Source organism: Agelaius phoeniceus, chromosome 8, assembly GCF_051311805.1.
Source record: "Agelaius phoeniceus isolate bAgePho1 chromosome 8, bAgePho1.hap1, whole genome shotgun sequence".
Classification (NCBI taxonomy): Eukaryota; Metazoa; Chordata; class Aves; order Passeriformes; family Icteridae; genus Agelaius; species Agelaius phoeniceus.
Genome location: NC_135272.1, coordinates 11,781,527 through 11,809,155, shown reverse-complemented (window position 1 = coordinate 11,809,155; position 27,629 = coordinate 11,781,527). Strand labels below are relative to the sequence as shown.

General features: G+C 43.4%; 3 protein-coding genes across 14 annotated transcripts in view; 2 read left to right on the top strand and 1 right to left on the bottom strand.

The window, feature by feature from the left end:
- RABGAP1L (RAB GTPase activating protein 1 like) overlaps positions 1–5,961 on the top strand; it is a 234,162-nt gene extending 228,201 nt beyond the window's left edge. For all 12 annotated transcript variants that reach the window (XM_054638113.2, XM_077182014.1, XM_077182016.1 and 9 more), the window contains one exon: positions 198–5,961. In XM_054638113.2, the coding sequence (XP_054494088.2) occupies positions 198–356 (159 nt within the window). In that variant the 3' untranslated portion in view covers positions 357–5,961. The remainder of the gene's footprint in view (positions 1–197) is intronic.
- A 3,422-nt stretch (positions 5,962–9,383) lies between these two features.
- CACYBP (calcyclin binding protein) lies at positions 9,384–15,107 on the top strand. Its single transcript, XM_054638206.2, has 6 exons — positions 9,384–9,591; positions 10,141–10,333; positions 11,025–11,121; positions 11,619–11,718; positions 13,050–13,144; positions 14,797–15,107. Exons 1-6 carry the CDS (start codon positions 9,571–9,573, stop codon positions 14,954–14,956), a joined length of 666 nt encoding a protein of 221 aa, XP_054494181.1. The 5' UTR covers positions 9,384–9,570; the 3' UTR covers positions 14,957–15,107.
- Positions 15,108–16,316: 1,209 nt separating this feature from the next.
- On the bottom strand, positions 16,317–19,098 carry MRPS14 (mitochondrial ribosomal protein S14). Its single transcript, XM_054638205.2, has 3 exons — positions 18,984–19,098; positions 18,073–18,231; positions 16,317–16,810 (listed from the first exon to the last, which is right to left on the bottom strand). Exons 1-3 carry the CDS (start codon positions 19,026–19,028, stop codon positions 16,628–16,630), a joined length of 387 nt encoding a protein of 128 aa, XP_054494180.1. The 5' UTR covers positions 19,029–19,098; the 3' UTR covers positions 16,317–16,627.
- Positions 19,099–27,629: the final 8,531 nt, after the last annotated feature.

Genomic DNA, 27,629 nt, shown 5'->3' with positions numbered 1-27,629 from the left:
AAAAAGCTGTCTTAAAAAGAAGAGGATGATTTTGTTTGTGTCTAAATATCTTGTGCTGTTTCAGCAGTTTGAATGTCTTCTCTCCCCAGTGCCTGGGAGATTGCAAGGGAAGTGCCGGACTGCAGGGACTGAGTGTGAAGATGCTTCTTTGTTAATTAATGATGTTTTGATCAATTCTGACTATTCTGCTTTCTTAGGAGCTGGAGCACCAGAGAGGAGCCCTTATGAATGAAATCCAAGCTGCCAAAAACTCTTGGTTTAGCAAAACGCTGAACTCTATCAAAACGGCCACGGGCACACAGGCAGCGCCGCCGCCGCCGCAGCCGCCGGTGCCCCCCAGAGAGGGCAGCACATAGTCCAGCCACGGCCGGCCCCAGAGCACAAAGAACAACACAGCCCAAACCTGGGAGGATTCTTCCACTGGCCCCTCCTCCTGGGCAAAGGACAATGAGGCAGGAGTGCAGGCTTGAAGTGAAATTCTTCAGTGTTTTTCATTCATTTTCTGATGTGACCCTTTTTCAAAGGGGGGGGAAAAAAAAAAGTCCTGGTTTATGTTGAATTCGTACTTCCCATACTGCCTTGCTGAAAGCCACGTTCTGATACCTTCATACTTTTACACTTTATTTTATATGACTAGATGTTAAATAAATATTTCAAAACTAGGTCTTTAATACACATCTAATTTGAAATTGTTATTGTCTTGCATAGAAGGTTTTTCTTCTGGAGGAAGAGAGAGAATGGAAAATGTACAGTACTGCAGCATAATCTCTCCCTAGAAAGCACAGTGTAAGACATTGAGGATAACTTAGGCCCTGGGACCATCTCAGAAGTTTATCCCAGCAACTGCATCCTGCAGAGAAGCACTTTTTGTAAAGCTTAGGCCATAGCAAAGGTAGGCTTGTGCTCTCCTGGCACAATTGCTATGAGCTTCCCTTACAACTTCTTCGTTTGGATTGGTTTTTCTTCAGAAATACAACTAGTGCAGTTTTTGTAACACTGTTGTTTAAAGGCTATTTACAGTCCAGCTGGAATTCCACATCAAGTTCCCTAGTTCCCTTTTTTAAATTCATGTTTCTATTAAAAATTCCAAGGAATAATGCCTTCCAGTGGGATAAAGGGAGAACCCTTTTGACAGTTATTTGGTGTTTTTGCTGAGAAGCAGAGTGGAGACCTTGCATGGTTTTGACCTTTTGTAAATCCTGTGCAATAAAGGGTAGGTTTTGTGAATAAAAGTAATGAAAACCCTGCCCTGGGTCTATATTCAGATTCCAAATTTGACACAGAAATGAGGTATCAAATAAAACACCCTAGAGGCTTGTGCTGCACTGATGAATAAAGTACCATAGAAACAAGATCTGTTTGCTGGAAGTGTTTGGTTAGGAAACACTTTGTTGGTATTACTTATTTTTATAAAAACAAGCATTTTCAAGTGGAATACAAGCCCTAGACTTTCCTGTGGGGGTAGACTTCTCTGGTGATTCCCAAACCTGTCTGGTTGTTTTATATCTCTTAAGGTAAGAAAGTTCAAAAGCATTTGTTTTGACTAAACATAAAGTGTTCATAGAAATACTTATTTCATGGAAAATTAAACTATTGCTTGAACTGATGGAATATTTTTTTAATTATATGTGTCATGTCTGAAGATGGTCTTGCAGGTAAATGTCATTGCTGGACTAAATGTTGTGTATTAATTGTTTCATTTACAAGATTTTTCCAGGGACACTAGTTCTGTTTTGATCTTTTTTTTTTTTTTTTTTTTTTTAATTCTAAGGAATGCCATACCTTGTCAGTTTTGTACAATAAAATTTAATAATACCCATCTTGTGCTTTGTTGTCAAGCATAATTGTGAATTATTTTCAACAGGGTAGTACAAGTTTAATGTTACCAGTGCCAAAGGAAAAATTCCAGAAGGCAGTCAGCTGATAGAAGTAGAGATTGAAATATAATCACCATCCTGACACAATTCTCTCTTCTAAGAATAAGGGGTTAAAAACTTTAATATTTTAAAATGTACCTTCAAGAACAGTGATTATCTGGAATTATTAATACAGATTAAGGGGGAAAAACAGAAGGTATTTCTTTTGCAAATGTTATCAAAGGTCTTTTTCCCTTGTCACTGTCTTGCTCATAATATTTGCATAAATGTTTCCATTCTCTCAACTGACTAAACCCAGTGTTAGTCATTCACTTACCAGTTCTGCTTCACATTCAGAATGTGAATCTGAATTCATAATAAATCTGAAGTGACATTTAAGGAGACCTGGTGAACATCTGATTGTTGCATTTGGGAGTACTGTGCCCATGAGGGAAACTGGTTATTTGACAAGTGTCTGAATTTCTCATTTCATTTATCTTAAATCATACTTACAAGTGGATTTAAAACCATGATTGGAAAAGTTCAGTAAGAATGAGTAAAGAAATTTGTTAGGCTGTGATTCCCTGAGCAGAGGAGTTAAAAGCTCACTCCTGCTCACCCATTGTACAGTCCTGTCCCTTGTCCTTATTGTAGTGTGTACTGGAGATAATTAAAAACAACAAAAGAAGATGTGGGTGGATTTATCCCCCTACAGTTCATCTTTTGTCAAGTGAATGAGATGAATCACCTCAAGGGTCCAATGAGCAGATCATGGGAGTGGGACTTCCCAAATTCATCAAGAAGGAGCTGGTAAATAAGGTCACCATGTTTCACAGAACAGCTTTGACACAACATTCATTTTGGCAGTGTAGCTGCTTTCTGACTTTGGAAGTTGAGTTTTTGCTACCTGCTAGCTGTGATGATTTCAAACCCTTGTACAGATGGAAGCTGGCTTACCTCACCCAAAGGAAGTTTCAGAAAGCAATGACCCAAAAGGCACTAAACAAGCTCCACCTTCAGCTGTAGATCCAAGGTAGCATTTGTAGCAATGGCATTTGGAAGAGTAATATTTAGGTGGAAATTGCATCTTCTCAGCATTACTGAAAGAGTAAGAAAATAGCTCTATGACATTACCTTATGAATATTCAGAATGAAGGAAAGGAGCAGGACTCCATGATTAAAGCAGGCAAGCTGAAATTCTATCTGCTGACTATAGATACTATTGGGAAATTTAGTTTCCTGCAAGAAAAGAGATCTCTTAGTGACAGAACCACCTACACACATATCCTTGGTGGATTTGTCAGGGATAGCTGGCTTATTGCTCAGCTTTTCTGCAGGAAACATCATCAAGGTCTCACTGAAACTGTTGTTTCCATGTGGCACTGGAACAGCTAACATAGCTCCTATGTCTGGAGTGATCAACCTTTTTTCCCTGAGTCTGTAGTAAACTATGTGTTTAGATCAAACTTTTATTAAAATTAATTTGAATTTTATAAATATATATGTGGAACTAAAACCTATTTTTAAATTTTATTAAGAATGCACCATTCTGAAATAAAGTCTTTACTTTCATTAGGAACAAACCTCCAAAGAATATTTTTACTACAACTTTTATCTTGTTGGACTATAATCTCTTCCTGAGATGCCCAATATGGGGGGCAAAAAAAAAGAAAAAGTCCTTTTTTCACTTTAAAATGTTGGTTTTCCTTTGACTGTAATACTTTACAGGCTAAATGAAGCAAGGCTGATTTAGTTATGTGGTACATTTGTGAGCTAGTCTTGTATTATCTTTGTGAACCAAACTTAATATTCTAAAGTAATAGGACTTATTCCACTTAGTTTACGTTTCTAAATGTACCTGGAGAAGAATAAAAAGAAAAAAAAAAAAGAAAACACCATGGGTAGAGAAGCCAAGAAACTGTGAAATCCCTGAGGTGCATCTGCAGTAGGGTTTGGCAGGAAAGGTAGTCAGCCATGTAATCAGTACTGCCAGTGGACAAACCCACCCTTGTCCCATCTGTTAATGAGGATTTAATTGGCTACAGCTGAGTTACATTGCTACAACTAAGTTAAAGTGCTTACACAGGTAAGCAGTATTTTTTTTTTTCGTTGTTAGATGTTTTAAATTATTTCTCTTAGTTGGCCCTTGAAATTTCTTTGAAGGTAAATGATCATCTCTGCCACAGTGTTAAGAACAACTTGAAATAAATCCAGCCATTCACCAGAGGAGATGGAGATAAAAAGGCAAGAACTGCAAGAGTTCAGCCCCTTCACAAAGCATGAAGCGCCCCATTGACTTCAGGGCCGTGATGCCACTCATTGACTGAACATGGTAGTTTAGGGGTAAATAAAAACCTGCATTTATTGGCACTAAAGTATCAATATTTGGAAGTCACATGCCATGCTTTCTCCACAGGATCAAGGTGGGGCTGTTCCCTTTCTCCTATTAAGTAGCTGCAGTGAAATCCATGAAACTACTTGTATGTGTTGGAGAACTACAATCAGGTGATTTTCATTTCCTCAGAGGATTTTTGTTTACTGTTAGACTCAGGGATAATTGGCAACTTCTGCACCATCTCCTAAGCCTAAACACCCTTGGCTTTGATACCAGAAGCCCTCTTACCTTACAGTGCTGGTGTTCTTCCAGCTGCTGGACAGCAAACCATAGTAAGTGTCATGTCTGATGGATTGTGAAGAGAGGGCAGAGATGTTCCCCTCAGGTCTGAGGGATTGCTGTGGCTGACAAGCCCTCCCTGTCCCTGCTGGATCCTGCTGAGGGGGCTGCACCAGATGTGCAAGCACAGAGGTTAAAACTAACTTATTTGTCTCTCTATTGTGCTAATATCCTACTGGGAACTGTCCCATTAGCTCCTTCCAGGTAATAACACTAAGGAGAGACGTGATGAAACACTCAAGTTTGGATCTCTCAGGTGTTAGGGGAGGTGTAGGTCACAGCAGCCTTTAGAATTGAGCTAATCCACTGGTGGCTCTTGGGAAACACAAGGAATTTGCAACTGAATAAATAATGTTCAGCATTGATCAAGACCTGATCCTTCCCAGGTCAGCAGTCTACACTATTTATTTCAGGATTGTGACTTAACACATACAGGTCAATTCTCCAGGAATACAGGGCTCTCCATTTCTCCTGGATCCCAATGGCTTTGCTACTGAATGTATTTCATGCTATTTTTACCTGAAAAACAAAAAATGGGTACAGAATTAGAATTTTACTTTTTATTATTTTCTTATTCCGGTGTGACTTGCTTTTATTTAACCTGTAAAGGAATATATATGTATCTTTGGAGAACTATATCTTACATATAGAATAATATATAAGAAACAGAACGACAAGGGGATAAATACATCAAAAGGATTTGGTATCATAAATTTCATTTGATACCACCAGAATCCTGGGCTGTACTAATTTCCTTACAGTTTCTCTTATTTTTGTACTTTATCTAATACATGGATGGTACTACCAATGCAAACCACAGCAGATGTTCCCAGATTTTTCTTCAGATCTCAATTCCTGCCTTTCAGTAATCCCTGGTTTTGCACCCTTGAAAGCTGTGCCAGGAGCTCTCTTGAGCTTTAGGAACTCCTGCTTTCCCATGGAAGAAGATGCTCGGGCTTCTTTGAACTAGGAAAAGATGACATATGAATGCAGAAAATTTCTAATCAAGCATAATCCATCTCCCTCTGTGTCTGCCATTGAGGTGGATTCGCTCCAGCACACTGAAAACAGAGCAGCTCCAAAGCTCTGACTCCACGACAATGAAGTTTTCCAGATTTGGGGTTGCCTTTGTGATCTGGGTGTGTCCCAAGTTCACAAATCCTGAAGAGTTAGGAAAAAAAGAGAATCATAGAGAGGTCACACTTCCAGCTGAGAACCATTCAGTACTACCACTACTTGGGTAACATATCCATGTATTATATAAAGTACAAAATGAAAATATAAGTGTAATGCTTGTTATTAAAAGTGCAATTCAATGTACCTGGTCACAACAAATGTTTACTTTTTTAATTGTTACAGAATTGTTCAGATCAGTACCTTGTTATCATTGTGTGAACGATGCCTAGTAAAATAAATGGAAATGGAAAACAACTTGGGGATAAGATGCTTATTTTCCTAAGCCATTTGCTTAAGCAGCAGCTTAAATGTGTTTGCAGGAAGAAGCAGCTGCTGTGTCAGGTTTTCTGACGCAGTTGTCACCAGCAGCTCTGCTGCATCAGGGTGCAGTGACTTGGCAGCTTGGCTGTCCAAAGGGGGTGCATGCTAATTCCAGCCTGTTCTTAGGATCATGTCCCTGTTCACAGGGAGCTGTGCCTGAGAGCCGAGGGCTCACCCTGCTCCTCTGCTCCAGGGCCAGCAGAGAGGTGTCCAGCACAGAGAATGCTTCTCCTGGAGGTTGGTGACACACAGCAGTGGGATAATGGTGGTTGTTAAGGACTTGGTGCTTCCCTGGAGTACACAAGCCTTGAGGCAGCGAATCTGCAGGAGAGACACAGGGGGCAGAGGAAACAGCAAGAAACTGGCAAGTGACTGCTAAGAGAGAGGCAGGGCTGAGCAGGAACAGCACAGAGCAGAATGTGTCGCGGTCAAAAGTATCCAAATGCTTTATAAAAGCCTTTTTCCATGTGAGCAACTGCTCCAGGATTTATTTTCCATTAACTGAGAAGAACTGCCGTTGTTCCCAGATAACAGCAAAAGCACACAGCACTTCAGGGGAAGATAAGGCAAAGAGGGACAAAAGCTGAAGATTAAATTTACCAGCCATAACATTTTGTATGGATTTACCTCCACATCACTGTCCAAAGTGTTTGTCAGGAGAAGAGGCAGCATCCAGATGCAGCTTCCTGCAAAGGAGAGCTATGTGGAGCTTGTTTTTACATGACAAGAGTGACAACTCTGCCACGTGGAAGCTGCCACTCAAAGGGAAGTGCCATGTGTACAGGAATGCTCATTATTTAAAGAAACTAAATAAACACTTAAAAAAAAAAAACAAACTTAAGGAAAAAACAAATAACAGATTCACTTCAAATGCATTTCTATGTTAACAAAAGCATTTCCTCCTCTAGCCAGAACTTAAATTAGAAAGGAATATAAATTTAAATTGTAAAAATAAGAGCACTTGACCACATAAAATACCACAACTATAATATAAGACCACTACTGAGTGTGGAGAAACTCTAAGATTAGTAGCTAAATTATTTTTTTTTTCCTTCTCTCAGTTGCTGCTACATGGAAAAAATGGTAAGGAAGTAATTTGAATAAACAACTGTAGGGACACAGTTTGTGGTGATTGGGAGTGGGTTACAGCTGTGAGCAGCAGGTGAGCAGCACTGGCAGCAATGAGCCATGGAGTGCCCAGGGGCACTGAGCAACCACCAAAGGGAACAGAGGGCACACAGGTGCAGTGTGTGAACATGAGGGGATAAAAGGCTGGGCTAAAGAACAAGAAGGGAGGTGCTTGAAGCCTTCTGAATTTATAGGATGTTATTCTGTATGGGCAGATGCTTGAAGTCTTCTAATGAGGTAAGGTGTTATTCTGTAGGGGCAAATGCTTCAAACCTTCTGCAATTGTATGGTGATACTCTGTGTATCCTGGCTGTCTCAACTGTAACATGGACTGTGACAAGCAAATCCCTTCGCCAATTAAAAAAAACCAAAAACATGCCATTAAAGTAAATTCCAGCTGACCATATTGTATTTCCTGGATAACATCAACTATCCAGTCTCCAAATGCTATTCCTGAAGATGGTCAGGCTTATGCTTAGTCCTATGGAAATTTAGAATAACCACAGTTCATTTTGCAGATCTTTTCTCCACTGCAGGTCCTGAAGCACTGCAGCAGAGGGTTATAACAAACACCTCAGTGCAACATCTGTTAAAACCCCTTTGGGGAATGCCAACTTGAACATAAATCTTTGGCATCAGGGCTTGTATGAATTCATTTTTGTCAAATTTCTTCTTCCCTCCCTACCTCTACAGATCTCTTTACAGATTAATTCCTGGATGTTCACTTTAGAAGAGACAGAAACCCAGACCCTAAGCCCATGTATTAGCAAGTGAGCTGGCATTCCTCAGTTTGGTGAAACAGGTGTTAGAACTGGCACCTTGTTTTGGAGAAATGGACTTTTTCAGCACTGAAGGGCTGAGTTCTGCCTTGGGTCACACTGTTTATAAAGGACATCTTGGGGCAAACACTGCCTCCTCTATGTTCCTGCTGAAAGTAAGAATGCTGTTTTCTTCCAGGGACATTTTAATGCCCAGTGGGGCTATAGGAATTTTTTTTTTGTTAGTGCTTACTGAGCTGATTTAGTAACAGTGTCAGCAGTCATGGTTTTTTTGGTTTTTTTTTTTTTTTGATGAGGAGAATGCTTAAAAGAGAATTTTGGTAGCATTACACCGGTGTATTTTCACATGTGTATAGCCAAATGCTCTGTAAATAAAAGCTACATTTTCCTTGCAAATGGTTTGATAACCAAGTCTCTTACTCATAAAGTTACTCCCAGAGTACACATTGTGACATTACAGGTCAGGAACAATTTCCCAACAGTAACTTACTCTCTGGGTTTGTTGTAGAAAGCTTATTATGTATTTGTTCTGGGGGGTCTCCCTCTGCAGTGATGCGTGTTGAGGGCACCGTGCCATCCACCCAACTTCTACTGGATATGGTTGTTTTTTAGTTGATGAAATCTTAGAACTTGAAAGCTTAAACCTTGCTGGAATTGATCTTGAAGGTCTTTTTCTACTTTAATGAAAATGAGGAGCAGACACAGAACAGGGCACTTAGTTTACAAGCCCATCTTCCTTTAAAGCCCGGGAAGAGAGAATTCTCCCCCTTTGATCATTATTTACCTCCACCACATGAGCCTGACACTCATTTCCTGAAGAAAGAAAATAACACTTTATTTTGCAAAATTAATCTAGGATCTTGATAGCCACGAGCTCAGGGGCACCTGCTGTAAAATGAGGGGGAGATTTGTGATCGCCAATATAAAACCCAGCCCGTGCCCGCCTCAGCCGCCCCTCACACTGAGCAGCCCGGGGGACGGGGAAGCTCCTGGTCCCGCCCTCAGAGCCCGGGGGGCAGGGAAAACTGATCCTGCCCGTCCCTCAGCGTCCTCGGGGTGGGGAAACTGATCCTGCCCGTCCCTCAGAGACTTCGGGGCGGGAAGCTCCTGGTCCCGGCCGTCCCTCAGAGGCCGGGGGGCAACGAAGCTCCTGATCCCACCCGTCCCTCAGAGCCCGGGAGGCGGGAAAACTCCTGATCCCGGCTGTCCCTCAGAGTCCTCGGGGTGTGGAAGCTCCTGATCCCGGCAGTCCCTCACAGCCCTGCGGGCGGGAAAAGCCCCTGGTCCCGCTGTCCCTCAGAGCCCGGCGGGGGCGGGGGAGAAGCTCCTGGTCCCGCCCGTCCGTCAGAGCGTAGGGTGGGGAGAAGCTCCTGGTCCCGCCCGTCCCTCAGAGCCCGGCGAGGGAGAGGCTCCCGGTCCCGCCCGTCCCTCAGGTCTCGGCGGACGCAGAAGCTCCGGTCCCGCCCGTCCCTCAGGGCTTGGCGGGGTAGAAGCTCTCGGTCCCGCCGTCCCTCAGAGCCCAGGGCAGGGGGAGAAGTTCCCGGTCCCGCCTCCTCGGGGCCGGAGCGGGCGGGGCCGGGGCCCGCGCGTCACTTCCCGCGGCCGGAAGGTTCCAGAGGTTCCACGGGGAGCCGCCATGGCCGTGGCGCGGGAGGAGGTGAGGCGATTCCCGGCTTTGCTCCCCGGGCGCAGGCGGGGTCCGGGGCGAGGGGCAGCGGTGGGGTCCCGGCCGGGAGGCGGGAGCCGTCAGTCCCCGCGTTCGCTGAGGGCTGTGGAGGTCTCACCTTGCGGCGGTGCGTGTTGAGGGAGCTCTGCCATCCGCCCAGGTTCTTTTGCTTCCCGCTGGTTTTTAATGTATGAAGAGTTAAGCACCGAGAGCTTAAACCCTGTCTGAATTGATGGTCTTGGAGGCCTTTAACAGTCTTGTGCTCTGAGATGGCCGTGGTTGAGCAGGGGAGTTGCACCCTTCCAGCCCGACCCATTCTGTGAATTAGGATTTTATGGTTGTATGTATCCACAGGAGTGGACAGGGGGTAAGGAAGGGATGATTCCGTGCTTAAATGGTTGTAGTGGGAAACTAAACTACTGACCTGATAAAGCTGAAATTCCAGCATCTGGAATACGTGAAATTGTCATAAAAAGCTGCGAGCCCTGAGCACAATGAGTGTATCTAATGTATATGTGTGATTCTTTGTTTTTGAACCAGTTGCAGAAAGATTTGGAAGAGGTTAAAGAGCTGCTCACGAAAGCCACTAGGAAGCGGGTGCGTGATGTCCTTGCAGCAGAGAAACAAAAGCTGGAGCTGGAAATCAAGAATCAGCCTCCACCGAAGCCAAAAGATGTGGCAGAGGAAGAAAAGTCATCGCTGGGAGGATACACAGTCAAAATAAACAATTATGGTAAGATTATTTTTCTGGAGCTCCAGCAGCTCTCTGAAGAGGTGGCAGGGTGGCATTACTGGGAGTTAGAGTTGCCACTTAGCATCACAGTGAAGCCTTAATTGTTTATTCCACATCTCCACTGTTTATTCTTCATTGGAGACCCCACTTTAAAAGCTACCACATGTTTACTTGCCATCTAAACCCCAGTGTATATTGATCACGTTTGTGTGATAGTGTTTGGTGGGATGATGCATTAAGTATCCTTGCTGTACCAGCTGGTATTTTTCCGTTGCTTAGTGTTTAGCAGGAATGTAAGAGTAAGCTTTGGCTTCTCTGCTCCCCATGTAGGTGAGAGGAGAGGGAATTGCTCAAGATGCAGGGAGTAGGGGAAGAATTGGGTCAAGGAAACTGCAGCAGAAGCAAACAGCTGGCTTGACTCCCCCTGCACAGCCTGGGTTGCTCTCTTTTGACCTGAGCTGATACATGGGTTTTCTCAGAATTTGCAGGGATTTGGGAGCAAGGCTACATGGGGGGACCTCCATTTGCTCTCAAGTTATTCCTGAATAATTCATGTTTTCCTTTTATTGCTCTGAAAATTGCTTCAGTAAGGAAAAGACCCTAGTTGTTCTAGGGGACTTTGTGGGGGAAGCTGGAGTGTATGAAGATTATGGAGGAAAGGTAGAACTTAATCCCTTTTTTTCACTTCTAGGTTGGGATCAGTCAGATAAGTTTGTTAAGATTTACATCTCTTTAAATGGTGTCCAGAAGCTTCCAGCTGAGAATGTGCAGGTGAATTTCACAGAGAGGTGAGTTCATCTTGCAGCACAACAAAAACACTGAAATGCAGGAGTGTTGGATTAGCCTTTTTTTTCTCCACTCCCTTTTTTTCTTTTTTTAAACTTCACTTGTATTAGCTTTTAGTAGCGCTTGAGGGTATCAGGGTGTTTTCATTTTACAAGTGCACCTCACCATGCTTGACAGGGCACTTAGTGTTATCTCTGGGTATTTGTGGTTACAGAACTGAGGTGTACATTGAGAACATTTTTCCAAGTTTGTAGGTAGAAAGGATCCTAAAGATCTTGATTTGTTGTGACTCTGGATTGGTTCTTTTAATTTCTCTGTTAAAATGGAACTGAACATTTTGAGAGGCCTGGGAATAAAGTAATTCAAGCCTGTTGGCCTGTTTTCCCAAGAAGTACTCTACTTTCCAAAGAAATAGGAAAGAATAGCCTGGTAAACAGTTTTCAGGCAATGTAATGATTGGAATATTTGTGCCTTCCCTCCCTCCACTCCCTGGATCCAGGTCATTTGATCTGCTGGTGAAGAATCTGAATGGGAAGAACTACACCATGACCTTCAACAACCTCCTGAAGCCCATCTCAGTGGAAGGCAGCTCTAGAAAGGTCAGTGCACCTTGCCTGTTAGAGGTCCCTGAGGGCCCTCACAGAGGATCCTGTTCATTGCCTGGCTGGTTCAGGAGACTCCATTCTTATGTTCAGTGCCTCCCTTCTGCTGCTAGGTCTCTGCACTGTGAACATGAGTCTTACTAATCTGTGATTGTCATAACTGCAGAATTAGTCTCTGGAATCCTATTTCAGGAGATCATGTCTGGATATTTAATAGCTCACCAACAGGATTTCAGAAATAATTAAGCAGAAAATACCACCAAGTGTTCATTTGCATCTTTGTGCTTTTAAATACCTCTGAGAAATTCTTTGCGATTTTAGGAGATTTGTCAGCAGACTGAAATCTTGGGAAGCTTAAATAGGCTTAATTCCCAAAGCCAAGTCTGGAACCCGCTCTGCCTTAGTAAGGGTGTGTTGCTCCAGAACTGAATGCTGGTGTGGTGGTTTAACCCTAGCAGGATGTTAATTTTATAAGGGAGAAATTAACTCTATCCCTGCCAAAACCAGGACAACTGGTGACGTTGTACTGCTGCTGGCTGGTGATATGTGTACTCTGCTGCTTGTGGCACCTTCCCAGGCTGAGGTGTGTCACATACCTCCTGTGAGTTCTCTGTTGTGCTTGGTGACATCAGATGTGAAGAACTGCTGGTTCATTTGGAAATTGGCCAAAAATGAGTACAGAGTGAAACTGAACCAGCTGAAATAAATGAGGGTGATGCTCTGGTGATTTTTAATACAGTATGAAAGTGAGCAGTGGTCATGTACTTGTTAAGCCAAGCTAAAGCTGCAGTAGACTTTTGTCTGCTGTGGCAGGCAGGAGTTCTTTGTGAAATTTAGGTCAGGGTTGCAAGTCAACAGGCTCTGTAACTTGCAAACATGTTGCAAGATTAAGCAATATCCCAAAACTAGTTTATTGTCCTTGGAGAAATAAATTGGAGGAGCCTCTACTTCAACTTGGCATGCTTGGAGAAGTCCAGTAAATATAGTCACTCTTTACCAGGCAGCCCTGGGTGTGTGAGCATCCTTCAAATCACTGGACAGTGTTCCTGCAGCACGTTATGTTCTTCTGAATTGGTACTGTAAATCTGTACTAGTGTTATATTAACCACATATGTAAGTTGTCCACAGTGGAGTTAATGCTTTGTACCCTGAGGCTGAGTATATGCTATAATTTTTGTATGCTACATAATGCTGGATAGCTGAGAGAAATGTTTCAGCAATTTGAGAGTATGGAAGAGGCTTATGTTACAAGCTGACCTTACTCATTTTGACTGGCATCCCTTTATGAAGCATTCTGAATTCATGCCTTGCTGTTGTTCACCATACAGATAAAGACAGACATGATCCTTGTCATGTGTAAGAAGAAGCGGGAGGAAAAATGGGATTGTCTCACTCAAGTGGAAAAAGAAAGCAAAGAGAAAGAGTAAGTGTCTTTTCAACCCTCCATCTTGTTTTCCATTTCCTGTTCTCTGTGTTGTTTTAGGACTGTTGGGAGAGATCTGTACTGACTGTGCAGCTGTTCTGAGGATTTGTGGTCTGGGGGACAGGCCCTGAGATGTTGGAGGATTGTTAGGTTGGGATTTCTTTTGATATTTGTAGGACTGCAAGAAATACACTTTGAGTAGCTGCCATTCCTCCACTGTTTTATTGCTAATGATGAAGGCTGCATCATAGGCCGTGTGATTGGGAAGAGCTGCACTGAGAATTCTGAAGGGAATCAACCAATGAAAGATTCATTTGCATTTTGATGGCTGCATTCATTGCAAAAACGGCATTAGTGAGGGGACTGTTTTTACATCAAGTGTGTATTATATAGAAATATGTGGGTAGATCCCCTGCAGCTCTACTGGTCAAAATCATTATTGTCAACTGGGTGTGAAGTGCCTGCACAAAAATCCCAGCATCAGCATGCCTTTGGCAAAGCAGGTCTTTGTTTACTTAGATGGTTTTCCACAGTCTCAAGCCAGTTTGTAACACTTCAAGTGCTTGGGAGCAGCTTAGACATGCACAGGTATGAGGGTGCTAAATGACAGCAGGAAATACCTGGGGACAAGAGACTTTATAAAATATATATATATGTGGATCATATGATGATTTAATGTTATTTTATATGTATAGCCACCTTAAAGAATGAGAACACTTTTGAGAATTTTATCTCTGCCAACAACAATTCATTTTGTGTATGTTTTTAGGGTGATTTGCTAAAACTGATCAGGCATAAGTACCTGAATTTCGGGCAAAATCACCTTCTCCACTCAAACGGCATCACAGGAGATTTAAGAGGAAGTGACTGGACAATTAATGCAGTTTTCTGGAGGGACAGGGTCACTTGGTTAAACCTGTATCTTGATTTACTGTTTGTCAAACGAGTGGCTCCAGAAATGCTGCTCCCAGGCAGGGTCTGTGAGCCGATGTTAGCCCTGAGCATGAGGAAACTGCTCCCTCTGCTGATCTGTTTGCATCTCCTGTGGTTTTGAGCTGCACTTCACTAGGACTACCTACGGGATTTTGGAAAATGGGATAGAGAGGGCATTATTTATAGTCGGGTCATACAGGCCATGTCCTCCACGGTGCTGACTGCGGGTGGCACTGTTCATCACCGGAGAAAATTGCTTTGAAATGCAATGTGTTAAGAAGTCAGTTAACCTCTGGAGATCATCTGAAAAATGGGAAGCAGAAAAAAGCCTTTTGGGTTTTGAATGTGGTTGATGTGGTCATTTCTTCTCCATCTTTATTCACCTGTCATGTAACACAAGGCAGGTATTGGCACTTTGTCTGTTACATTTCACTTCTGCTTCCTGCAGTTAATTTTGGGAGTGCTTCCAGGGTCATGTTTACTGCAAAATGCTTCACATTAAAATACTGTCCCACCCCATGGGACATCTCTAGGTACACTACTTAACTTGCCCTTGGTTTAAGGGCAAGTTTCTTAGAATTCTTCCTATTTAAAAGCCAACTGAGACTGCCATGGTCTAAAGACTTTGCCAAAGCGAAAGTCCCATTCCCAGGCTGTTTCAAACATTAGCACTTCCTTTTGTTGGGTATTCCTGACCTTCTCACGGATGTGTCTTGCAGGAAGGCTGCCTATGACACCGCAGATCCTAGTGAAGGGCTTATGAACATTTTAAAGAAGATGTACGCGGAAGGGGACGATGAGATGAAGCGCACCATCAATAAGGCCTGGGTTGAAAGCAGAGAAAAGCAGTACAAAGGGGACATACCAATGGATATCTGAAAGCACTCTAAGGGCCGCCTTAAAACTGATCTTCCATGTGAGACACGCTGTGCTGCAAAGATCATCGTTTACATAACCTTCTTCCAAGCAAAGACAGTCATTTTCCATTTCAGGTTGGAGAAAATATTTAAATAAAATAGCTTATAAAGCATTTCCTTCAGTCAAGTGGTTCAGCATTTCCTGGGAAGCATAGGGTATATACCCAAAGCCTCTCCGATGAGAGGGGAGTGCTGTGAGACTGAGAACAGAATGTAAAAGGAAAGGAATCTTAAACTAGAATGGGTCAAGGCCTCTGTTGCCAGTGGCAGCTGGACCCATGTGGTTGCTGGGGCTAGTGTCATGCTCACTTCACAGGGTGTAGCTTTCTGATTAAAAATGGGAAAGTGCTGAACTATAAAGCATGTCACAAAGGAAGAACTGCTGAAGAAAGCAGAAATCTAAGTATTTGATAGTTAAGCAGAAACAATATGGTGTTAATCCTGTGGTATTCAAATTTAATGATTACTCTCAAAAACTATTCCTGTCTAATAATACTATGACTTTTGGAAATCAAAGTGCTTGGGCTAGCTGTAATGAGATGGCATCTCTGAGATGGCATCAGTCAGGATGCAGTCTGCAGTCATCACAGGAGACCAGGGACAGGGAGCTTGCCCTGGCTCCAGCAGTGTACAGTAGGAAACAAGGGATAAGCTCCACTTTGTCCATCAGCTTTGAAAGGGTTTTAAGGTAAGAGAGTAAGTATATTGAGATGGCTTATACAGCAAAATATCACTCAGCTGGGTGTGAGGGGTTGCTGTCAGTTTCCTGCTAGTGGTATTTGGCCTTTTCATTGCCACCTCTCAGCCTCTGCTGGGGTGGGGGACATAGCAGCCACTGCCCCCCCTTTACTGCAGTGCTTTGAAGAAGAGTACAGGGCAAACATGACCTTAGCAGCAAGCCTGTTGTTAATTGTGTCCTTCCTGCCCCCTTCTCATGTGTCTCCCAAGGACAGATTTGTTGTTACCTGTGAATTAAGGAAGCCATTACTCTCCTGTTAGGAGTCAGGACTAGGGCTTCCTTGCCACCTTGTTCTTGAAGCATGGGACTGAGCACTGCACTATGAACAGGAGAAATACCAGCACAGTGTAGTTTGTGACAGGTCCTTTAGCCACGTTGTCTGCTCGTTAATACACGTATATATTGAGTTAGCATAGCAAGAGTATCTGAACCTGAGGCCATGTTTTATTCCCACTCTGTGCTTGCCCTTGTTCACAGCAGAATACCACTTTGTCCTGTTGTGCAGTTTTACTGATGCTTTTACCCAAATTACCATGATGAACTTACCATATGATGGCAACAAAAAAAATTGCTTAAACAAGCCTTGTGCTGTATGTCTTTATTTCTAATATTGCCCATACCACAAACCTCAGCTTAGTTCTGCACCATCACATTGTGATTTTTTCTCACACTCAAACTGCCTCTGACACAGACCAGTTCAGTGCAGTTGTGCTGCTCCTTGTCAGCTGATAGCAATTGTAATCCAGTGAGTTTAATGAATCAGCACAACTCCTCCTTCCCTTATTAGTTTGACATTGATGCTGGGCTCTGAGGCAGGACAGTCTTGCTTCAATTACCCACACAAAAGAGCCAGGTTCGTTTCATCTGCCTGACTGCACAGGCACGTGCAGATTATTACCACATGGCTCTCTGGACACCGGACATCTGGGCGTGGTCAGCAAAGTGGCGGAAAACAATTCTGCTGAGCCTCCAGCGCCGCTTAACGCCCCGAGGGCGGGACGTGAGCACACAGCGGTTCCGGATCCTCACGGGGCAGCTGTCCCGCGGCAGGGCGGCGATCTCTTTGTCAGCCACCTCCTAAAACACGAGCACTCAAGTTTAGCTGTGTTCCCTGGGATCTAGAGGGGCCTTACTGCCACACCTCACAATCCAGATGTTTACTAGGTACCATCACAAGTTTCTCTACCACTTCATGAATAAGCTTTGCTATTTAATGGGGAGCTTTCACCTCACTCAGCCCACCCTTTCTGGGCATTGCAACAGTGAATGTAAACTAATCCACATGGAGACCCCCAGATTAATCCTATTACACAGACAGAACAATCTCAAGCCACTAATTTTAACCAGTCAAAGCAGCTTGTCTCTGTCCCTGTTCCTGGGTGGGCTAGCCCTCTAAGAGACCCAACATTTAATCTTATTACAGACTGAATAACCTCAAGCCAGGAATTACAGTTAGTCAAAAACACACTTGGCTTTCTCCTCATGCAGGGTAGGTTAGTCCTTTCAGATGAGCTGAATTTAAATATATGTTGTTTATTAGCTGCCTGCACTGAGGTAGCATGCTAGGATTTCAGTAAAAGAGATCTGATATAGAGTTCTTTGGAAGGTGTTACAGGATCTTCTTTTGGGGCTTTTTTCTGTATTGGTTTTGCCTCGTAAGGACATCCAGCACCAGTCAGACTTGCCCAAGAATGGTGAAGTCAATATATAAAAGCAAATCCATACACTTTTTCTCCCAGAATGTGTAAGTATCATGGTGAGATTAAATACAGGAATAATCTGATGCGTGCAGATGTTTTTGGTGCTTAGTAAGGCAGGCTGAGAGCAGAGAAATCAATTTTTAAGAACAGTTTTAAAACTCAGCTCTGATGCAGGTTTCACATGCTTGTAGTTCAGGCAAAAAGTATAATTAAATATTCCTAATAGCACAGATTAATGGTTTGAGCTAGATCAGGAATTCATGTTTTTAAATAAGGGGAAAAAAGTCTAGAGTTTATTATTCTGAATTACTGGAAGTAAAGACAATAGGTTTGACAATATATGTTAGGGGCAGTGTATGCATGTGACTTCACTGTATTTAGTGTTACATATGCTGCTTCCACAAGCACTGCTTGGGGACCCCAAACCCAATGCAGTCAGGTGAACACACTCTGGTTGTAAACACCCCCAGAAGGCTGAAGTCACTATGGAATATGACATGATTCTGTGCTGGTGAGCTGGGGAAACACACCACCTGTGACCTGGGACAGCCGTTTGGATCTAGAAAGTGCCTGCCACGGCCCTGAGCACACCAGAGCAGCAGGAGCCTCGTGTGGCTGGGTGCAGGCAGCTGGCAGTACCTGCAGCTCCTTGGGGAGGATGGAGTTCTTGCGGATGGCGTTGATCCGCAGCCTCTCGTCCGCGTACTCGTAGGCCATCTTCCTTCTCTTGACGTCCCGCAGCATCCTCCAGTCCACGTAGTAGCTCCGCACCTGCCTTGGGCAGGACGAGGGGAGAACCTGAGTGAAAAAATAAAATTTGCGATACCTGCCTGTTGCATGTAGTTTGCCCTAGTCAAGGATGAATTGTTATTTCCATAAACCATGGACTATCCAGAGTTGAAAGAGACTGACGAATATCGAGTTCAATGCCTGGCCCCCACAATCCCAACACGTGCCTGAAGTGTTGCCCAAACATCCTTGAGCTCTGGCAGCCTTGGGACTGTCACCACTCCCTGGGGAGCCTGTTCCAGTGCCCGGCCACCTGCATGGGGAAAACCTTTCGCTAATATCCAGCCTAAGCCTCCCCTGACACGGCTCCAGCCGCTCCCTCGGCTCCTGTGTCTCCGGTTATCGTTTAACTCCTGGATCACACGTTACACTTCTTACACATCCATCGCTGCCTACATCTCCCTCACGAGGGGCAGCACCGATCCTTGCTCTCTCTGACGAGTAACAGTGATGCCCTGAGAGCTTTAGCTTTCATACTTTCCAGATTCCCTACTGCATTAGTATATAACTCTGAACGTCATATAAAGTGTTAGCAAGTTCTCTTCACAGAGAGACACAAAGAAGCCCGAGCTACACCGAACTCTACATAACCCCGGACCCGTGATGTTCCCGCGCCGCGGGGACAGGGCCGAGCCCGCAGCGGTCAAACACTACCCGCATCTCCCCTGCCCGCTCCCCGGTGCCTCCCCTGGGCGGATAGGGTCCCGGAGAGACGCGGGGAAGCAGAATAAGAGGAACGGAGGGGAGTGAGTGGGTCTGACCTGCCGAGCCGCCCTCAGCGCCCAGCACAGCGCGGCCGCCGCCATCTTGCCGCTGCGCCGCGCATGCGCGCAGTCAGGGCAAGGCCCGCCCTCAGGCCGCTCCCACCTCCTCCCAATGCTGCATTCCCAATGTGCATTCCTCGTTTTTTTAACCCTCTGCGGCTGGAATTGCGGTAAGATCCCCAGCCGCACCTGAGGGGTGCGCTGTGTTTATCATCTCAGAGCTGCTGTCAGGTCTCGCTGGCACCTCCCGTCATTGGAGGCAGCTGGGTCTGCCACAGGAACGTCAGAGTCCGGCCGTGGCTGCAGCAGAGTTATCCCAGGCTGAAGGGGAGCGGCTGTGAAAATGACAGGGAATTTATCCCAGCAGGAAAATTGACTCAAAGGTATCGCCCCGCCCTTGTGGGGTCCCTGTCTGTGAGCCCATGGTCCATGAGCGTCCTCACCACTTGTGCTGCTGCGGGATAAGCACCTCTGGGCCAGCTCTGTTCCTTAGCGGCGTCTTTTGCTTGTTTATCACCTAGGACTGTTCCTAAATTCCTAGGTTTATACCTGTGGCTTGCAGGGGATTTTTCTCCTGGGGGGTTTTGAATTGTAGAATATTCTGAATTGGAAGGGACCCATAAGGATCATCGAGTTCAGCTCCTGGCCCTGCACAGGACAACTCAGAGAATTCCACTGTGTTAAAAACGCCAATCACTTGTTTTCAAAATTTTAAAAGTAATAAAATGGTTATATAAATAGTAATACAATTAGAGTAATAATAATTTGGACAAATTGAATTAGGACAATATGAGACAATAAATACAAAGAGTTACGGACGTCCGGGTACCTTTTTCTGGGCAGCACGAGCCCGAAAAAGGACCCCCACGAACAAAGGATTCACCCTTCAAAACAACAGCCTGTTGCATATTCATACACTTCATACATGATGCATAAATTCCATTCAAACACAGGATTCTGTCTGGTCATCATCAGCTTCTTTCTCCAAATCCTAACAGCGCCTTCGAGGTGGGAAGAAGTTCGTCTCTTCTGATAAGAGGGCCATAAATTCTTTTTCTCTGAAAGATTTAGGTGTCCTGTGGCTGCTATCTTGCTGCGAGTCTTTTCTTTTTAAAAAAAGTATCCTACATAGCATCGTTTGTATTTTAACAATTTTTATAACCTAAAATATATTTAACACACTATTTAAGAGAATTAATACAGCATTACTCTCTAACACAACACATATAATATTCATTTGAATATTTGCGAAAAGCCAATCATAAAATACATGCATTTTTCACAACTGTGTGCCTGAGAGTGTTGTCCAAACTTTTAGTAATATCCAAACCTGAATAATCATAACCCCCAACAGAGAAAAACAAATGGGAAATTCTGCTTCCATTGTTTTTGTTCAGTGAGAGAAACTGTCCTGTTCCACTGACTGGGACTTCTCTTAGGCAGCATTTAAAATATGTCTATTTCCTGATTTCAGGGAGAACATGCATCATGGTTTTGATGTTGAATTCATAGTTTTCTATCAGCTCATTAGCTACATTCAAAAAGTCATTCAAGAAGCTGATTCTCTCAGTTTGTCAAGCTGCTTGCTCTGTGTGTGCTAGTTGTTTTACTCATATGTTTGGTATATTATACTGGTCCAGAAATATGTAATAACCTGGAAGAAGTAGCTAGGTTGGCTGGCTAATCAAATTTTATTAACCATGCTGCAGTCAGCAACTTTCCTAGGTGTTTACTGTGGTAGCTTTCTGCTGTTTGCAAGGGCAGAATTTCAAGCTTTGTTCTCTGTAATCGTCTGTAACTTGCTATTTTTCCAGATTGTGAAATTAATTGGTGTAGATATCTGAGCAGAGCAGATAAAATAGATGTGATCAAGGGGGATTTGAATGTTACAGCGTGCATTCTTTTCTACAATATTTTGTATATTCTGTATATATCAATATATAATATTTTGTATATATCTGTATATGTTGTATATTCCCATTTTGTGCTTATTGGATGGTCCAGGTGTGGAAGGAATGGGTGAGAATGCAAAGGAGAACTTCAGCCAGGGCTGACTCCCTCACTTGCTCAACAGCATCACCTGTGTGATTGGCACTTCCCCAGCTGAGACTGGCAAGGATTAATGATGGATGTTGATATTCCTCAGGCTGCTGCCATCTTCTGCTCCCTCAGCACAGCTTCTGGCTGCACTCAATCAAAGGAACTGTTCAGAATCTGAGGGTTTGTCAGCTAAAAACTGGGCTCAGTAATGCACCTGTTTAAATAACCCTGTGGGTAGTTCTTGAGGGATTTTTGAAAGTATTGTGCTGAAAAAATGTAATGTTTAACTGCTGCTGAGTTTAATTTATTTTATTGTTTTTATTTTCTCACGTACTCCACCTGAATTTCTTATCATTAACATTACAAATGTGCTTGTTGATACAGTAGTCTCACTAACCATCCTGTGATTCTTGCAGACATGTACAGAGCTGGAGAGGCTCCCTGGCTTTTGACTAGTAGCAGAGCATAAAACAAATGGGAAATGGTTCTTCCTGCTGATGGGCGTGAGCAATGCTGAGCAGGGGAATCGTTCCCAAAGCCAGCCTGCTCCCTAGGTGGTTTGTAAGAGGGAAACGCCCCGAGGCCTCTATTGGTTCCTTTCATCTGGTCCGTGGGCTCTTAAACACCCTGCAGGGACTGCTGCTGCTTTGCAGCTGGAGTGGGACGAGGATTTAGTCACTTTTTGGGTTGCTCAAATTATCTCTGCAAGTGGTGCCTGCATCAGAAGGGCTCTGAACTAGACAGTTCAAAGTACTTGATAGGTAAGAGAAAATAAATTTTAATTTCTTTGAGATTCCTGTTGCTTGTTTTGAGGGAAAAACTCAGTTTGTCTTTGACTTCTTAGAGCAGATGCCCTCCAAGGATTTTGCAGCCTTACACAAACATCAATAATCCTGCATTATGGGCATGTATTGTTATTATTACAAAAGGTGCAGTAGTATTTAATGGGTTTTATTAAGCCCATTGTGAAGGGTTTAAGCTTTCCCAGGTTGTCTCCTCCAGCCATATAAAACTACATATCTGCTAATATAAATGGGAATTTTGCCTTTGGCTCTAATGGACCTAGGGTTTAACCTAGAAAGGTTTCTTTTTAGAATGCTTGTTCCTAATACATGATATTAGGCAGATACCCTAAATCTTCAAGCACTGGGCAGTAGGATGGTAAAAGACTTACAGAGTTAGATTGTTGGAAACTTTCACAGAAATATTCCACATTCTCTCCAGCTTTCATTGTCCTGTGCTTTCCTCTGCAATAATTGAAAAGATGTGAACAGAGTTTCTTTCATCCCTTCCCTTAAGAGAATATTCTTTGCCTGGTAGATCTGACTGATAGGCATTCTTCCCTTTCCCTAATATGGTGTTATAGCCAGTTATATGTATGACATTATATTCTCCACAAAAAGTCAGCTAAACCCACTCTTTTTAAGAGCAGGGGGAAAAGAAATCTCTTTATTATATGATGAGGAAGCCAAAAAAGTTGTTCTCTTTCATTATGCTTGACAGAAATGCTTGTGTCCAGGGTTTTTTCCTCTGGAATGATCTCTAAGCCCAGGAAAATGTTGAGCTCAATCTGTGATTCCCATGAAGCCCTAATTAGTCACAAGATCATGTTACAGCCCAGAATGCTATTAATCACTATGTGCTGAGCAAAGGGATTTTGTGCATGTGTCTGTGTGTTTGGGACCTCATCTCCAGGGGTTTGGAAGTAAACCACACACAAAACAAAGCTTTGGGGGTTTCCTGCAATGGACTGTGATGAGAATCTGCAGAATTTAGACATAAATTTGTTCAGAGCTTTGAGGCAATCTTTTATATTTTATTTGTTTCAGAAGTCTGCACAGGAGAAAAAGAAAGGTGAAGCTGGTTTCTGTGTCCCTTGGAGGGAGAGGATGGGTTGTGGTGGGAAAGCAGAGCTGGAAACAACTTCTCTCCCTGAGCAGCAGAAGAAACCCTTGGGTGGCAAACTGACCAAAACCCCTGTGCTCTGTCTCCCTGTGCTGTCAGTGGGAAGGAAGGAGGGGCTGGGGGAAGAAAAGGTGTTTTAGGGGCTTAATTTACTTCTCATTATCCTCCTCTGATTTTGTTAGTAAAAAACTTACTCTGTACTTCTAAGTTGAGCCTGTTTTGCCCATGGAGTGTTTTCTTCTGGTCCTTCTTTCAACTCATGAACCCTTTTTAAATTTTTTTTACTCTCCTCTGCCCAGCTATAGCAGGAGAAGGCAAGTGAGAAACTTTCTTGAGTGCATAGTGTTTGGCCAGTGTCAAACCACAAAACTTGCTCATGAAATACAGCTGATAGATTGTTTGATCAGCTTAGGATGAGCTCACTTGTAATTAAAATCAGGTAAACTAGATGGTAAGCAGATATTCTATATGGACTGCTTTCAAGCTTTGCTTCAAGACACCAAGGAGCTGTCTGTCTCATGGCAAAACAATCGAGGTATTGTTGGTGTCTGAAATACCTAATGTGCAGCAGATTTGCCCAGGTCTTCTCCAGGCACCAAATGTAAGTTTCCATCAGTACTCAGTCAGAAAAGCTCAGCTTTCTGCCTCTGCTGTGGAGAAGCTGCATTCCCCAGTGTTGGGGATCAGTTGACATTTTTAATTAATTCTGGTAGTTATAATAAAAGAGGGGTTAGGCTTGTCTTTATCTTCCTAGATGCATTGGTAAGGGAGAGCTTTATGAGAAAGATTTCCTCATGCCAGTGTGGGTTTAGAAGCTGGAAAGAGTCATCTAGGAAATGATATTTATTACTATATTATTTATTTCTATCTAATGATATGCTGTTAGATCATGCTGATAAATCCAAGGTGATTACAGGCTGGGAACTCTAGTTCTGCATTTTCTTAGTCAAAATAAGTTTGAAAAAATTTCATGCTTGGCCATGTGGCAAGTCATGATCCTCATTGCAATGTTTTTCTTTGTTTCTCTTCTAGTCCTTTCTCCCCAGAATATGCAGGTGCTGAACACCATGGAGAACTCCCTGGCTGGCAGCTGGGATCCAGTGACTGATGTGGACAATCACCTCCTGATTATCCAGCTGGGATATGTTGGTGAAACAAATCCATGTGCCCAAAGAGCAGCTCAGCTGTGAGATTGTGAGATTCCACCCTGGCACCACGTGCAATCTCACATTGTCACAATTCCATCACATGTGAAGGGGATTGCCAGTGAGCCCAAGCATCTGGAAGCAAGTACAGGTAGGAGCAGGTAGAACCTACAACCTCCACATTGTCATTTTAAGGCTATTCTTCTGCCCTGTGTAGACTCTTGATTTTTTGGAACACGCTTGACTTGTGTTTTCAAGCTGTTCTTGACAGACATGGGGGCTGCAAAGCTCCTTAAAAAAGGAAAATAATAACTCCAGTGCTCATATTCTTATGTAAACCCCTGGAACTTAGGAGATGCAAATACCAGCTACTTAAAGAGTTGCCACCAAGCTCTGATTCATCAGCTAAAATAGCAGAACCTGAGGGAGTCTGAGACAGGTCTGCAGGAGAGGCAGAAAGGGAGGAGCAGCAGATGGCTGGCAGTGCAGGCACACAAAGGGTAGGCACTGTGCTGGGAGGGGGCAAGCCAGAAGGTTTGGTGCCAAAATGATTTTTGCTTTTATATGTTCTTCATTTATTTGTAGCTCTGTAGACTGTTGCTGTATAGCTATATAGCTCCTGGCTATCTCCAGCATTTTCCCTACTCCAATAGATAGAAAGACAAAACACATTCCAAAGGCCCCAATCCTAATCTTGCTTCCTCTGGGAGCCAAGGATGAGCTATTCTCCCAAGACACTTTCCTATAAACAGCTGGAAGAAGAGGGGCTCCAGAAGAGTTTGAACCAAGGGGGGGACTTGCCTTATCACCTGTGTTTCTAATTGGTGATTCTTGTAATTATGCTAATTTGCTAAACTTATAAAACTGTATTCACCCTATGTGAGGTGGGCATTTTTCCATACTTGCCCCTGGAGGCCTCCAGTTAAAGACCAGCTTTAATATTACCTCCTATATTAGCACTGTCTCAAAATGTGTTGTTTTATTTCTAGATCTTTAAAGCATCTAGGTAATGCTCAAGCTGGTACCTATGGAAGGTGAGACAGGTAGGCTGCAAGCTCTGCCTGCAGAAAGAAGTGGAGAGTTTCATCTAAATGGTAGCACATTCCTTCTTTCTCCTGGTTTCCCATGGATGCCTTTCTTCAAAGGCTGTTGAGGGAAACCTGAGTGTTTTTGCTGGCCAAAGCAGTAAGGCAAAAATAAAGGAAATGTGTACATGGAATGGTTTGAGTTTGAAGGGACCTTAAACATCATCTAACACAAACCCCTGCCCTGGGCAGGGACACCTTCCACTAGCCCAGGCTGCTCCAAGCCCCATCCAGCCTGGCCTTGGGCACTTCAAGGGATCCAGGGGCAGCCACAGCTTCTCTGGGCACCCTGTTCCAGTGCTTCACCACACTCCCAGGGAGGAATTGCTTCCTAACATGCCATGATAGATGTTTTAGGGGTTTAATTCAACTGGAGATAGCTATCCTGCTCTTTGAAATGCTGTCTCAGGAGTCAATATCCCAACAAATGTGACAGCCAACTGAGTGACAGAAAATACCACCACTGTCTCAAGGAATAAAATGGAGGCTCCCTTAGACAGGCATGGGAATAAATCACACAGACTCCATTTTTTCATGGTGGAAAAAGCCATTTTTTATTCACATAACTCCTTTTTATACAGTTTTAGACTTTGTGTGTGACTCCAATTGGTCAGTAGCTTTCTTGTCAATTACTTTATTGGTTTGTAACAGGTTGTTATTCTGTATTAATTGGTCACTCAAACTCTTGGTATCTATGTGCAGGGACAGTTGTTTGTGAGAGATAGTTTTCATTTTTCCAACAGTGTAAAACAGTTTATACAGGTGCTGGTTGTTTTTCACCCAGGAATAGATTGTTAGGCTGAAGAGCTGCTCCCACCAGGATTGCTTTCACATGGGAACTTACCAAGTGCTAGCTTGACAAGGCCAGCCACTGATTTCATGAGACCAGGTTTGATTTTTAAGAAGCCTTTTTTTATATAATTTTTCCACTTTACTGCAACAGACAGGTACATGGGGAGATACACCTTGGCTGGTGGGAACCCCAAGGAAATAGAGGTGGGCAGTGAAAATGGCATGATCACCTTCTGGATCTGAAGCCAGACATGGAATGTCACCAACAGCTGGGCAGAGGAGCAAGAAGGCAAGCACCAGAGCTGGGACAGGTGAGCTGTAGCAGCACTGGAGGGAGTTTGGGATTCAAACTCCAGCAATTCTACTTGTTTTGGTAAAGCTTCTATTTTTAGTGAGGTGGAAAATCCATGTAATTCTTACTAGTATGGCTGAACAGGTTTCCAGCTCAGATTAAGACTGAGTCCTGTTGGGGACAGGCTCTATGGCAAGGGACCAGTTACTATTAGTACAGGGAACCACAGCCAAAACTCAAACCTCATAACCACCTGCAATGTGTAGTTCATGCCTTGCCCTTAACATGCTATAAACCATAACCAGGCATTTCTTTGGAGGACTGTTGTAGCATTTCCCAACAGGACAAGGGGCTCATACAATTTCAGACAGATAATCATGGCAGAGTATTTGTTAAAAAGGAAAAACATGTTTATTTGGCTAATAACATAAATTAAGAAACCTGTGGAAAATCAAATCCCCCAAACAGTATATTTCTTTGCTGTCCTTTGGTGACAGGCAGTCTCCATTGGAAGGGTTCTTGCAGCTGAGTCTGCAGCTAGATTGGAAAACCTCTTGAACCACTGCCTTAATGAAATTTTACAGTTCAGCAATCCATGTGTGACTGTGAGTACAGAAGCAGTTTCTACTGACTATTGACAAATATGTGCATTTCTTCACAAAAATTACCTGGAGGAATATTTTTGGTGCTCAACTCAGGATGTTAACCAACACATTTAAGCATATAAATTAGACTAGACATAACAGGAGATGCTTCAGGGGAATTTGTAGGGCTGTCTGAAGCTCTCACATAAGGGGATCAGTCTAACAGGGATGGAGCTCAGTCAATCCCCTACTTTTAATCTGGGTCATTGTCTCAAGCCAGCCCATTTTCTCACTGGTGCAGATGTCTGGGCAGCTCCTGCAGCATACAGGGAGTTCAGTAGTGAAGAGCAGAGCAGCACAGTCTGTACTCATCTGCAGTGCAATTAGACCTAAAGAGCAAACTTGATTTTCATATCACACAAGAAAATAATTTGCTTGGTTTTTCTTGCCACAGGTGAGCCTCACATACTGCTAACGAGCTGAGCTGTGATTTATTCAAATTCCCAATTCCCAGCATGTGCTGCTCTAGGATGGTACAAACAAGCCTAAGCATCTTTCATTAAAATGAAAAGTAATGTATTTTCATCTCACAAAAGAGCTGAGATTAGGACATGCAGGTGGTACATCACATTAGTACATCACAACTTTTACCATAGCTAATGTGTGGTAAATCACAGTGCAGCTAAGCTGGTGTGTGGTAAATTACACTGTGGCTGTTGTGCATTTGTGCCCTGGAATTTAGAGGTCTCCAGCAGGATAAGAAATGCTGTTCCAATAATTTGGGAGGCATCTACAAGACC

What these genes read in the sequence shown, in the direction of transcription:
- MRPS14 (XM_054638205.2), bottom strand. Translation starts at nt 19,028, where the DNA reads ATGGCGGCGGCCGCGCTGTGCTGGGCGCTGAGGGCGGCTCGGCAG. An exon ending in CGCTGAGGGCGGCTCGGCAG is followed by an intron (nt 18,232 to 18,983) that starts GTCAGACCCACT and finishes TTTTTCACTCAG; the next exon opens with GTTCTCCCCTCGTCCTGCCC. An exon ending in TCCTCCCCAAGGAGCTGCAG is followed by an intron (nt 16,811 to 18,072) that starts GTACTGCCAGCT and finishes CTCGTGTTTTAG; the next exon opens with GAGGTGGCTGACAAAGAGAT.
- CACYBP (XM_054638206.2), top strand. Translation starts at nt 9,571, where the DNA reads ATGGCCGTGGCGCGGGAGGAG. An exon ending in TGGAAGGCAGCTCTAGAAAG is followed by an intron (nt 11,719 to 13,049) that starts GTCAGTGCACCT and finishes TTCACCATACAG; the next exon opens with ATAAAGACAGACATGATCCT. An exon ending in AAAGAAAGCAAAGAGAAAGA is followed by an intron (nt 13,145 to 14,796) that starts GTAAGTGTCTTT and finishes TGTGTCTTGCAG; the next exon opens with GAAGGCTGCCTATGACACCG.